This window comes from Macaca mulatta, chromosome 5 (assembly GCF_049350105.2).
Source record: "Macaca mulatta isolate MMU2019108-1 chromosome 5, T2T-MMU8v2.0, whole genome shotgun sequence".
Taxonomy (NCBI): Eukaryota; Metazoa; Chordata; class Mammalia; order Primates; family Cercopithecidae; genus Macaca; species Macaca mulatta.
Window position 1 is genome coordinate 76,898,876 of NC_133410.1, and position 13,194 is coordinate 76,912,069.

The following is a 13,194-nucleotide window of genomic DNA, read 5'->3' on the forward strand; positions in this document are numbered from 1 at the left end:
CTTCCACTAATGCAACCTAACATTGAATTAGCTTTTCCAACAACCATATCACAGTCTTAGCTCCCATGGAAAATGTACCGCCTAGTGGTCTTATAAAGACAAGAAGAAATTCAGCCTTCAAAGCAAAAGGAAGAAAAAGTATCCTCAAAGTCAGAGAGATATAGGAGAACAAATTCCACAAACTGCAAAAACCTGTGGCGTTTTAGTTGCATATTTCCTTTCAACTGGCTAACAATGGTAAGGTTGAGTATAAATTTTAGTTTCACCACAATTTGAGCCAAATGTAATTACTGAAGATGATCTTCTCATTACCTACAATTGCTGCAAATATTTGATTTTTTTTACCTGATGCTTTGGAGCACAAGTGGACTTTTAGCTCATGAAATTGCACACACTAAAACTAGAAAAAAAATACTGAGACATCTGGCCAAATTAGATTAGGATTTACAGAGATTCTCAAGATACTCTACCTATTTAGTAGACACTGTCTTTTGAATCCACTGGGCTGTGACAGCCTCTGGATCCTTTTGGAGGGTTGTCTAAACAACGCAGGAGGAGTGATCTCCCAAATTACAGACTCTCTTCCACAGCTGTAGTAATATTGAGCCCTGCAAGTCGTAGAAGAGAAAAGAAGTAAATGAAACAAGCATGATTTCAAATTATCATAGTAGTTTCCAACAGTGATCCCCAGGCCTAGGGGAGCAGGTATGACGGTTTATTATTGATGAGTTGTTTTCCACGTGAGGAGAAATTACTTTAGAAATAGTTACACCCATCAAGTTTTCAATTGGCCTCTATTATACTCAAAACAGATAGTTTTCTGAAATAAATGACGTCTTTTTTTTCTTTCTTTCTTTCTTTCTTTTTTTTTTTTTTTTTTTTTGAGACAGAGTCTTGCTCTGTCACCCAGGCTGGAGTGCAGTGGCGCAATCTCGGCTCACTGCAAGCTCCGCCTCCCAGGTTCCCACCATTCTCCTGCCTCAGCCTCCCGAGTAGCTGGGACCACAGGCGCCTGCCACCACGTCCGGCTAGTTTTTTGTATTTTTAGTAGAGACGGGGTTTCACCGTGTTAGCCAGGATGGTCTCGATCTCCTGACCTCGTGATCCACCCGCCTCCGCCTCCCAAAGTGCTGGGATTACTGGCGGGAGCCACCACGCCTGGCTGACATCTTCTTTTTTTTCGTTGAGACAGGGTCATACTCGGCTCACTGCAGCCTCAACCTCCTGGGCTCAAGTGATCCTCCCACTTCAGCCTCCCAAGTAGCTGGGATCACAGGCATATGCCTCTATGCCTAGCAACTTTTTAAAATTCTTTTGTAGAGATGGGGTTTCACTATGTTCTCCAGGCTGGTCTTGAACTTCTGGGCTCAAGCAATACTCCTGTCTCAGCCTCCCAAAGTGCTAGAATTAAAGGCATGAGCCACCATGCCTGGCAATTACATTTTCCAAATAGACCAAAAGATACACAGATGAAGAGAAAATTTGCTTTTAAAACCAAATACTTCCTTTAGCATCTATATATAAATAAAAATTTTTACATTTCTATTTTATAGGATGAATTGTATTGATACTTTTTTAGATAACTGAGTTTAGGAATACATTCTACTTGATGATGTGCACAGAATAATCATTACTGGGGCTTGTTAACTATGATTTTTTAGGATAAGTAATAATATTGTTCTTCTTTTGTCTATTTATTATTTTTAGAAGCAGGATCTTGCTCTGTTGCCCAGGTTGAAGTGCAGTGGCACAATCACGGCTCATGGCAGCCTCAAACTCCTGGGCTCAAGCAATGCTCCTGCCTCAGCCTCCTGGGTAGGTGGGACTACAAGTTTGCATCACCATGCTGAGCTTTCTTTTTATATTTGTAGTGATGGGGGCTTGCTATATTATCTAGGCTAGCCTTGAATGCCTGTGCTCAAGTGATGCTCCCGTCTCAGCCTCCCAGAATGCTGGGATTACAGGCATGAGCCACCACACCCAGCCACCATTGTTCTTCTTATCCACCGTACCCTTCAATCTTTCCTTAACAAAATATATCATCAGTGGAAAAGGAAGTGACATTGACTAACCCCAGACCTGATGTTAACTCAAATTGCAGTCCCACTTTTGCTTGTATTATAAGGACCTCTGTTTCTTTAGGACGTTCACAGATACAGATCTGCATCCCTCTGCCCAAGCCTCTGTCTGCTGGTTGCAGCTGTAAATATCCTTTACATCTAGGCTGAAATGGTGACTTGTAAGCCTTAATCTGCATGTAAGTCTTTATCCCCCCAGTCTTGAGGCCTGTCTACACCATCATACACATCTTTTGAGGGGGCTAGAGGCTGCCCAACCCTGACTCCACTGCCTGACTGCACTGACTCACCAATACACACACACACACACACACACACACACACACACACACACACACACAGCCCAGCTTAAACAGGCAGGAAATCTCCAGCCCTTACCTGGGATTAGACTTTTGCAGGAAATGGCGGTTCAGTTTGGGAATTAGAGATACAGAAGGAAGTGTGATTTTGAACAATGGGGCATACTGCGGAGACCTTAGACTCAGGCAAGGGGGGCCACAGTGGTTGGGAAGAAGGTGATTATGCAGCCAATGAGCGGCACAAAGGCAAGATGTGCTTGGAGAGTAGACCTGAGGGGAGAGGCCCAAGCAGTGAGTGAGAAATACAAAAAAAAAAGAGAAGACACCAAAGACAAATCTGCTACACAACATACTCTCAGGTGGGAATGGCAACCAACAAATGCCAGGAAAATCTGTACTGACCGTAATACTTATGCCTTATGCTGCCAACACCTAAAAGTACATAGGTGTTCTATAAAATGGAGAAAATAAACAATGTATGGTTTTATGAAGGCTAAACAAGAGAAGTGTGTGTTATTTTATAATTCACAAAGCACTATTCAAATGATTCTATTAATCAACTTTTATATTGATTTTTAATTTCATATTTGCGTATCTTTTCCTTATAGATGCTGCATATTAACAGAATGTACTGTTGCTGCCCTTGTGTACCTCTCCTCCTCCCAGAGTCATCCACGCATCCAAGTTTCACAGTGCTGTCAACGGAGGAGGTACTCATTTTTTTTTTTTTTTTTTTTTTTTTGGAGATAGAGTCTTGTTCCATCACCCAGGCTGGAGTACAATGGTGCAATCTCGGCTCACTGCAACCTCTGCCTCCTGGGTTCAAGCAATTCTCCTGCCTAGCCTCCCAAGTAGCTAGAATTATAGGTGTACACCACCACCCCCAGCTAATTTTTGTATTTTTAGTATAGACAGGGTTTTGCCATGTTGACTAGCCTGGTCTCGAACTCCTGACCTCAGGTGATCTGCCCATCTCAGCCTCCAAAGTGCTGGGATTACAGGTGTGAGTCACCACTCCCAGCTTCAAATATTATTTTAATAGAGTATGCTGCATTTTTCTCATTGTAAAAGGGACAAATATTCAGTATAGAAAACTTGTAAAATAAAGTTTAAGAGAGAGAAACAAAAAGCATACAGTAGTCCACTATTCAGAGATAGTAACGGGTAATATCTTGGAATAATTTGAGTCTTTTTTCCCTCTATTTATACACTCAAAAAATACTTATGGAGCACCAGGTGCTGTGTTAGGAGCACTCACTAGAAGAGAGTGGAGAATAGGATAATCACTGCTTTCTTGCAGCTTTTTCCCTATGTCAAGCGGAGAATACCAAATGTAAAATACAGTCAAGCACTGTGTAATGACCTTTCAGTCAACAATGAACCACCTATACGACAATTATACTGGATTGTACTGGAGCTGAAAAATTCCTATTGCTTTGTGATGTTGTAGCCGTCATAACATCATAGCACAATGTATGACTCACATGTTTATGGTTATGCTGCTGTAAACAAACCCATCAGCACATACAATTCTGTACAGTACATAATACTTTTTTTTTACTTCCCTGTAAAATCCAGTTTTAAACAGTACATAATACTTGATAGTGATGATAAACAACTATGTTACTGGTTTATGTATTTACTATATGTTACAGGTTTATGTATTTGTATTGTTATTTTAGAGTGTACTCTTTCTACTTATAAAAAAAACAGCCTCAGACAGGTCCTTCATGAGGTATTTCAGAAAAAGGCATTTTATCATAGGAGATGACAGCTCCATGCATGTTTTGCTCCTAAAGACCTTCCAGTGAGACAAGATGTGGAGGTGGAAGATAGTGATATGAATGATCCTGACCCTCTGTAGGCCTAGGCTAATCTTTATTTGTACCTTCTTTTTCTGTCACCCAGGTTGGAGAGCAGTGTGATCATAGCTCACTGCAGCCTCAAACTCCTGGGCTTAAGCAATCCTCCTATCTCAGCCTCCTGAGTAGCTAGGACTACAGGCATGTGCCACTATGCCCAGATAATTTTTTTAATTTTTTTAGAGATGGGGGTCTTACTGTGTTGCCCAGGTTGGTCTTGAACTCTTGGCCTCAAATTATCCTCCCATTTTGGCCTCCCAAAGCATTGGGATTCCTGGTGCTAGCCACCATGCCCAGGCGGGTGGATTGCTTCAGCCCAGGAGTTTGAGATCAGCCTGGGCAACATGGCAAAGCCCTGTCTCTACCAAAAAAATCCAAAGCAATTAACCAGGTGTGGTGGCGCACACCTGTAGTCTCAGCTACTTGGGAGGCTGAGGTGGGAGGATTGCGTGAGCCCAGGAGGCTGAGGTTATGGTGAGCAGTATGACTGCGCTCCAGTAAGGGCAACAGAGCAAGACCTTCTCTGAAAAAAAAAAAGAAAAAGTTTTAAAGTTTAAAACATTTTAAAATAGAAAAAAAAAGCTTATATTATAAGGATACATATCAAGTAGAGTCCATTGGATTAAAAAATAATAATAAGGATATAAAGAAAAAATATTTTTGGATAGCTGTATAATGTGTTTGTGTTTTAAGCTAAGCGTTATTATAAAAGTCAAAAAGTTTTGTTTGTTTATTTGTTTGTTTTTTAAGTTAAAAAGCTTATAAAGGCCAGGCACAGTAGCTCATACCTGTAATCCCAGCACTTTGGGAGGCTGAGGTGGGGGATCACCTTAGCTCAGGAGTTCCAGACCAGCCTGGCCAACATGGTGAAACCCTGACACTACTAAAAATACAAAAGTTAACCGGGTGTGGTGGCACATGCCTATAGTCCCAGCTACTTGAGGGGCTGAGGCAGGAGAATCACTTGAACCTGGGAGGAGGAGGTTGCAGTGAGCCAAGATTGCACCACTGCACTCCAGCCTGGGTGACAGAGCAAGAGCCTGTCTCAGAAATAAATAAATAAATAAAAATTTTTTAAAAAAGCTTATTGTGAGCTAAAGTGAATATATTATTAAAGAAAAAAATTTTTCATAAACAGTATAACTTCAGTGTACAGTGTTTATAAAGTCTACATGCAGTGATGTCCTGGACCTTCACGTTCACTCACCACACACTCACTGACCCACCCAGAACAACTTCCAGTCCTGCAAGCTCCATTCTTAGTGAATGTCCTATTCAGGTGTACCATTTCTTATCTTTTATACCATAGTTTTCTGTGCCTTTTCTATGCATAGATATGTTTAGATACACAAATACTTACCATTGTGTTATAATTGCCTACGGTATTCTGTAACATGCTGCACAGCTTTGTAGCCCAAGAGCACCAGGCTACACCACATAGCTCAGGTGTGTAGTAGGCTATACCATCTAGGTTTGTGTGAGTGCACTTTATGATGTTTGTACAACAACTAAATCTCCTACAATGCATTTCTTAGAACATATCCCTGTCATTAAGCAACACGTAACTGTAAATAGTTATGGTGAATACCGTGAAGGCATCAACTATTCAGCAGAGATAGAGGCTTCCTGGGTAGGTTTGTGAGAATGTTGAAAGTTGTGCTGAAGAGAATAGTCAGGGAGGGTCTCTGTGAAAAGCTGAGACCTAGGGTGAGACTTAAAGGATCAAAACATCTTAGTGACTTAAAAATGGGGAAAGCATTCTAGGCAGAGGAGAAAATGTGAAAAAGGCCTTGAGATGGGAAATATCTTGGTATGCTTAAGGAATAAACATTTTAAAATAAAAGTAGGATCACAGTATATATACAGTTTTATGTTCAAATTTTTCACTTAGTATTACAGCATAAATCCTTGGGTCATGAAATACAAATGATAGTATTTTTAAAGTAAATACTTTGGTAAATTAAAATGCTTACAAGAGACTTCCACTTCCAGGCATAACAAAATAATAGGGACTGGGTTTATCCCTAGAATAAAGACATCTCCAGTAACTTTTTTTTTGAGACAGGGTCTCACTCTATAACCCAGGCTGGAGTGCAGCAAGGCAATCATGGCCTCGACCTCCCAGGTTCAAGTGATCCTCCCACCTTAGCCTCCTAAGTAGCCGAGACCACAAGTGCTCACCACCATACCCAGCTAATTGTTTGTATTTTTAGTAGAGATGAGGTTTCACCATGTTGGGCAGGCTGGTCTCAAACTCCTGACCTCAAGTGATCCACCCACCTGGGCCTCCCAAAAGTGCTGGGATTACAAGCATGAGCCACCACACCCAGCCACCAGTCCCGTTTTTAAAAAAAAAAAAAAAAAAAAAAAAAAAAAAAACTTAAAAGCAAGCCTCAAAAATGGACAAAGGATTTGGATGAACATTTCTCCAAAGAAGGTATTCAAATGCCAATAAACAAATGAAAAAATGTTCAACATCAAAAATCATTAAGGAAATGCAAATCAAAACCACAATGAGTACTGCTTCACACATAGGAGGACAGCTGTATCAAAAAGATAATAACAAGCGTTGGTAAGGATGTGGAGATATTGGAACTCTCATTCATTACTGGTGGGATTATAAAATGACACAGTCACTTTGGAAAACAGTCTAGCAGTTCATCAAAAAGTTAAATATAGGGTTATCATGTGAAACAGCAATTCAACTGCTGCTATATATTCAAGAGGAATGAAACATAAATTCACACAAAAGCTTGTACACAAATGATCATAGCAGCATTACTTTTGCCAAAATGTAAAAAGGGGTCAATGTCTAACAACTGATGAATTGATAAATAAAATGTGGCAAAGCCATACAATTAAAGATTACTTAGCCATAAAAACAAATGTACTTATACATGCTACAACACAGATGAATCTTGAAAATATTGTGCTAAGCAAAATGACAGTCACAAAGAACAACATATTGTAAGATTCCATTCATATAAAATTGCCAGAATAGGTAAATTTATAGGAACAGAAAATAGATTAGTGGTTGCTTAGGGCTTGGAGACATTGGAATAAGAATTGACTGCTAATGAGTTTAATGTTTCTTTTAGGGAAGACAAAATGTTCTAAAATTAGATTTTGATGATAGTTACACAGTCCTGTGAATATACTACCAAACTCTGATTTATACACTTTAATTTTTCATTTTTAATTTTTTTCAGTACAGAGATGGGGTCTATGTTGCCCAGGCTGGTCTTAACTCCTGAGCACAGGCGATTCTCCCACTTCAGCCCCCCAATGTAGGATTATAGGCATAAGCCACTATACTTTTATATTAAATTATATACCTTAAATGAGCAAATTATTTGGTAAGTGGATTAATCACAATAAAGCTAATTTTTTAAAAAAAAGAAAACCTCAGAAGATCAAACTGTTTAGAAATAAGGTAACTACATCCCAAAACAAAGCTCAAGAATATTTATAGGAATACAAAAACATCCAGGAGCCAGTAAGGTAAAATTTGCAATATTTGGTACCCAATCAAAAACTATCAGGTATGCAAAGAAGCAGTAAATTATGACCCATAATGAGAAAAATCAATTATTAGAAACAGACCCAGAAATGATATATTATAAAATTAGTAGGCAAGAACATTAAAACAGCTATTGAAACTGTATTGCATGTTTTCAAGAAGGCAAAGAAAAGATTGAGCATGTTAAGTAGAGACAAAATATAGAAATACCCAAATGAACCTCTAAAGATTAAAAACTACAGTGGCTGAGATGAAAAATACTCTGGGTGAGACAAATATTACACTGTAGAAGAAAAGATTAATGAAGACATAGAGAGAAATAAAACACAGAGATGAGGAAACACATTCAATGTGCTGTGGGAAAACTTCAAGCAGTCTAATACGTCTAACTAGAGCCTGGAAAGAGCCCAGAAAAAAACATCTAAAATAATAATAACTGAAAGTTTTCCAAATTAGATGAAAATCATAAATTTAAAGATCCAATGTTAATGAACCCTGAACAGAAGAAATGTTAAGAAAAAAACATTAAGATATATTATAATCAAATTTTTAAAAAACAGAGACAAAGAGAAAAATAATTAAAGCAAAATAACAGTTGAAGTCTCATCAGAAATAATGGAGATAGTGAGGCAGTATTTGTCCATCTGGAGTTCTATGCCCACCAAAAATACAGTTCAAAATGAAAGTGAAATAAAGAATTTTAAGATATGCAAAGCTGAAAGAATTCAGCAGCAGCAGGCCTGAACTAAAAGTATAAGCTGGGCATGGTGGCTCACATCTGTAATCCCGGCACTTTGGGAGGCCGAGGCAGACGGATCACTTGAGGTCAAGAGTTCGAGACCAGCCTGGCCAACATGGTGAAACCCTGTCTCTACTAAAATAAATAAATAAAATAAAAAACACCAAAATTAGCCAGGCATGGTGGTGCACACCTGTAATCTCAGCTACTTGGGAGCCTGAGACAGGAGAATCACTTGAAAGCATGAGGTAGAAGTTGCTGTGAGCCAATATACCACTGCACTCCAGCCTGGGTGACAGAGCAATGCTTCATCTCAATTAAAAAAAAAAATTATTATTAAAGAAAGCCCTTGAGGAAGAAGAAAAATACAAAATGAAATGTATAGATTTAATAGATCTACACAAAGGAATGCAGAGTATGGGAAATGGTAAGAACGCAGGTAAATATAAAACACTTTTTCTTATTTTAAAAATCTCCTTAAAAGATTTGACTGTTTAAAGCAAAAATAACAATAATATATTGTAAGATTTATAGAAGTAAAATGTATGATCACAGTGGCACAAAGGCCAGAAGTAAGGAAATGGTAATATACCATTATAAGAATCTTACACTAGGCCGGGCACGATAACTCGTGCCTGTAATCCTAGAACTTTGGGAGGCCAAAGCAGATGGATCACAAGGTCAGGAGTCCGAGACCAGCCTGACCAACATGCTGAAATCCCAACTCTATTAAAAATACAAAAATTAGCTGGGTGTGGTTGTGCATGCCTGTAATCCCAGCTACTTGGGAGGCTGAGGCAGGAGAGTCGCTTGAACCTGGGAGACGGAGGTTACAGTGAGCTGAGATTGCGCCACTGCACTCCAGCCTGGATGACAGAGCAAAACTCCGCCTCAAAAAAAAAAAAAAAAAAAAAAAAACAACTCTTACATGATACATTAAGTATTATAAATTAAAGATAAAGATAGACTGTGATAAGTTGAAGAAGTACATTGTAAGTTCTACAGTAACTACTAAAAAACAAAGAACAAGAAGAAGTTGAATCCCTGAATAGACCAATAACAGGCTCTGAGATTGAGGCAGTAATCAATAGCCTATCAACCAAAAAAAGTCCAGGACCACACGGATTCACAGCCGAATTCTACCAGAGGTACAAGGAGGAGCTGGTACCATTCCTTCTGAAACTATTACAATCAATAGAAAAAGAGGGAATACTCCCTAACTCATTTGATGAGGCCAACATCATCCTGATACCAAAGCCTGGCAGAGACACAACAAAAAAAGAGAATTTTAGACCAATATCCCTGATGAACATCAATGCAAAAATTCTCAATAAAATACTGGCAAACTGAATCCAGCAGCACATCAAAAAGCTTATCCACCATGATCAAATGGGCTTCATCCCTGGGATGCAAAGCTGGTTCAACATACACAAATCAGTAAACATAATTCAGCATATAAACAGAACCAAAGACGAAAACCACATGATTATCTCAATAGATGCAGAAAGGGCCTTTGACAAAATTCAACAGCCCTTCATGCTAAAAACACTCAATAAATTCGGTATTGATGGAACGTATCTCAAAATAATAAGAGCTATTTATGACAAACCCATAGCCAATATCATACTGAATGGGCAAAAACTGGAAGCATTCCCTTTGAAAACTCGCACAAGACAGGGATGCCCTCTCTCACCACTCCTATTCAACATAGTGTTGGAAGTTCTGGCTAGGGCAATCAGGCAGGAGAAAGAAATAAAGGGTATTCAGTTAGGAAAAGAGGAAGTCAAATTGTCCCTGTTTGCAGATGACATAGTTGTATATTTAGAAAACCCCATCGTCTCAGGCCAAAATCTCCTTAAGCTGATAAGCAACTTCAGCAAAGTCTCAGGATACAAAATCAATGTGCAGAAATCACAGGCATTCTTATACACCAATAACAGACAAACAGAGAGCCAAGTCATGAGTGAACTCCCATTCACAATTGCTTCAAAGAGAACAAAATACCTGGCCAGGCGCGGTGGCTCATGCCTGTAATCCCAGCACTTTGGGAGGCCGAGGCGGGCGGATCGCCAGGTCAGATCATCCTGGCTAACATGGTGAAAATCCCTCTCTACTAAAAAAATACAAAAAAAAATTAGCCGGGCGTGGTGGTGGGCTCCTGTAGTCCCAGCTACTTGAGAGGCTGCGACAGGAGAATGGCGTGAACCTAGGAGGCAGAGTTTGCAGTGAGCCAAGATCACGCCACTGCACTCCAGCTTGGGCTACAGAGCAAGACTCTGACTCAAAAAAAAAAAAAAAAACCTAGGAATCCAACTTACAAGGGATGTAAAGGACCTCTTCAAGGAGAACTACAAACCACTGTTCAATAAAATAAAAGAGGACACAAACAAATGGAAGAACATTCCATGCTCATGGATAGGAAGAATCAATATCGTGAAAATGGCCATACTGCCCAAGGTAATCTATAGATTCAATGCCATCCCCATTAAGCTACCAATGACTTTCTTCACAGAACTGGAAAAAACTACTTTCAAGTTCATATGGAACCAAAAAGGAGCCCACATTGCCAAGAAAATCCTAAGCCAAAAGAACAAAGCTGGAGGCATCACGCTACCTGACTTCAAACTATACTACAAGGCTACAGTAACCAAAACAGCATGGTACTGGTACCAAAACAGAGATACAGACCAATGGAACAGAACAGAGCCCTCAGAAATAATACGACACATCTACAACCATCTGATCTTTGACAAACCTGACAAAAGCAAGAAATGGGGAAAGGATTCCCTATTTAATAAATGGTGCCGGGAAAACTGGCTAGCCATATGTAGAAAGCTGAAACTGATCCCTTCCTTACACCTTATACAAAAATTAATTCAAGATGGATTAGAGACTTAAATGTTAGACCTAAAACCATAAAAACCCTAGAAGAAAACCTAGGCAATACCATTCAGGACATAGGCATGGGTAAGGACTTCATGTCTAAAACACCAAAAGCAATGGTAACAAAAGCCAAAATTAACAAATGGGATCTAATTAAACTAAAGAGCTTCTGCACAGCAAAGGAAACTACCATCAGAGTGAACAGGCAACCCACAGAATGGGAGAAAATTTTTGCAATCTACTCATCTGACAAAAGGCTAGTATCTGGAACCTACAAAGAACTCAAACAAATTTACAAGAAAAAAACAAACAACCCCATCAAAAAGTGGGCAAAGGATATGAACAGTCACTTCTCAAAAGAAGACATTTATGCAGCCAACAGACACATGAAAAAATGCTCATCATCACTCACCATCAGAGAAATGCAAATCAAAACCACAATGAGATACCATCTCACACCAGTTGGAATGGCGATCATTAAAATGTCAGGAAACAACAGGTGCTGGAGAGGATGTGGAGAAATAGGAACACTTTTACACTATTGGTGGGACTGTAAACTAGTTCAACCATTGTGGAAGACAGTATGGTGATTCCTCAAGGATCTAGAACTAGAAATACCATTTGACCCAGCCATCCCACTACTGGGTATATACCCAAAGGATTATAAGTCATGCTGCTATAAAGACACATGCACACGTATGTTTACTGCAGCACTATTCACAATAGCAAAGACTTGGAATCAACCCAAATGTCCATCAGTGACAGACTGGATTAAGAAATTGTGGCACATATACACCATGGAATACTATGTAGCCATAAAAAAGGATGAGTTCATGTCCTTTGTAGGGACATGGATGCAGCTGGAAACCATCATTCTCAGCAAACTATCGCAAGAACAGAAAACCAAACACCACATGTTCTCACTCATAGGTGGGAATTGAACAATGAGATCACTTGGACACAGGAAAGGGACATCACACACCGGGGCCTGTCGTGGGGTCGGGGGAGAGGGGAGAGATAGCATTAGGAGATATACCTAATGTAAATGGCGAGTTAATGGGTGCAGCACACCAACATGGTACATATATACATGTGTAACAAACCTGCACATTGTGCACATGTACCCTAGATCTTAAAGCATAATAAAAAATTAATTAATTAATTAATTAAAGATAGAAAGATAGACTGTGATAAGTTGAAGATGTACATTATAAGTTCTAAAGTAACTACTAAAAAACGAACAAAAAAATTTATAGTGAATAAACCAACAAAGAAGATAAGTTGGAATAATAAAAAATCAATTAATTTAAAAGAAGGCAACAGGCCGGGCACAGTGGCTAATGCCTGTAATCCCAGCACCTTGGGAGGCCAAGGCAGGTGGATCATGAGGTCAGGAGTTCAAGACTAGCTTGGCCAACACGGTGAAACCCTGTTTCTACTAAAAATACAACATTTAGCCAGGCACCTGTGGGCACCTGTAATCCCAGCTACTCAGGAGGCGAGGCAGGAGAATTGCTTAAACCCGGAAGGCAAAGGTTGCAGTGAGCCGAGACTGTGCCACAGTCCAGCCTGAGCAACAAAAGCAAAACTCCATCTCGAATATATACATACATACATACATACATAAGAAGGCAACAAAGAGGGGAAAGGGGAACGAAAGAAAGATGGACTAAACATAAAACAACAGCAAGTTGGTAGCTTTAAATCTGAACATATTAGTAATCACAGTAAATGTAAATGATCTAAATACCTCAATTTAAAAACAGAGATTATCAGATTGGATAAAAAAACAACATTTGCCTATAACAAATGT

General features: G+C 39.3%; 1 protein-coding gene across 1 annotated transcript in view; it reads right to left on the reverse strand.

Moving 5' to 3' along the window:
- SPMAP2L (sperm microtubule associated protein 2 like) overlaps window positions 1–13,194 on the reverse strand; it is a 72,447-nt gene that overhangs the window by 21,278 nt on the left and 37,975 nt on the right. Inside the window, exon 5 of the mRNA XM_028848560.2 lies at window positions 471–608. Within this exon, the coding sequence (XP_028704393.1) occupies window positions 471–608 (138 nt within the window). The remainder of the gene's footprint in view (window positions 1–470; window positions 609–13,194) is intronic.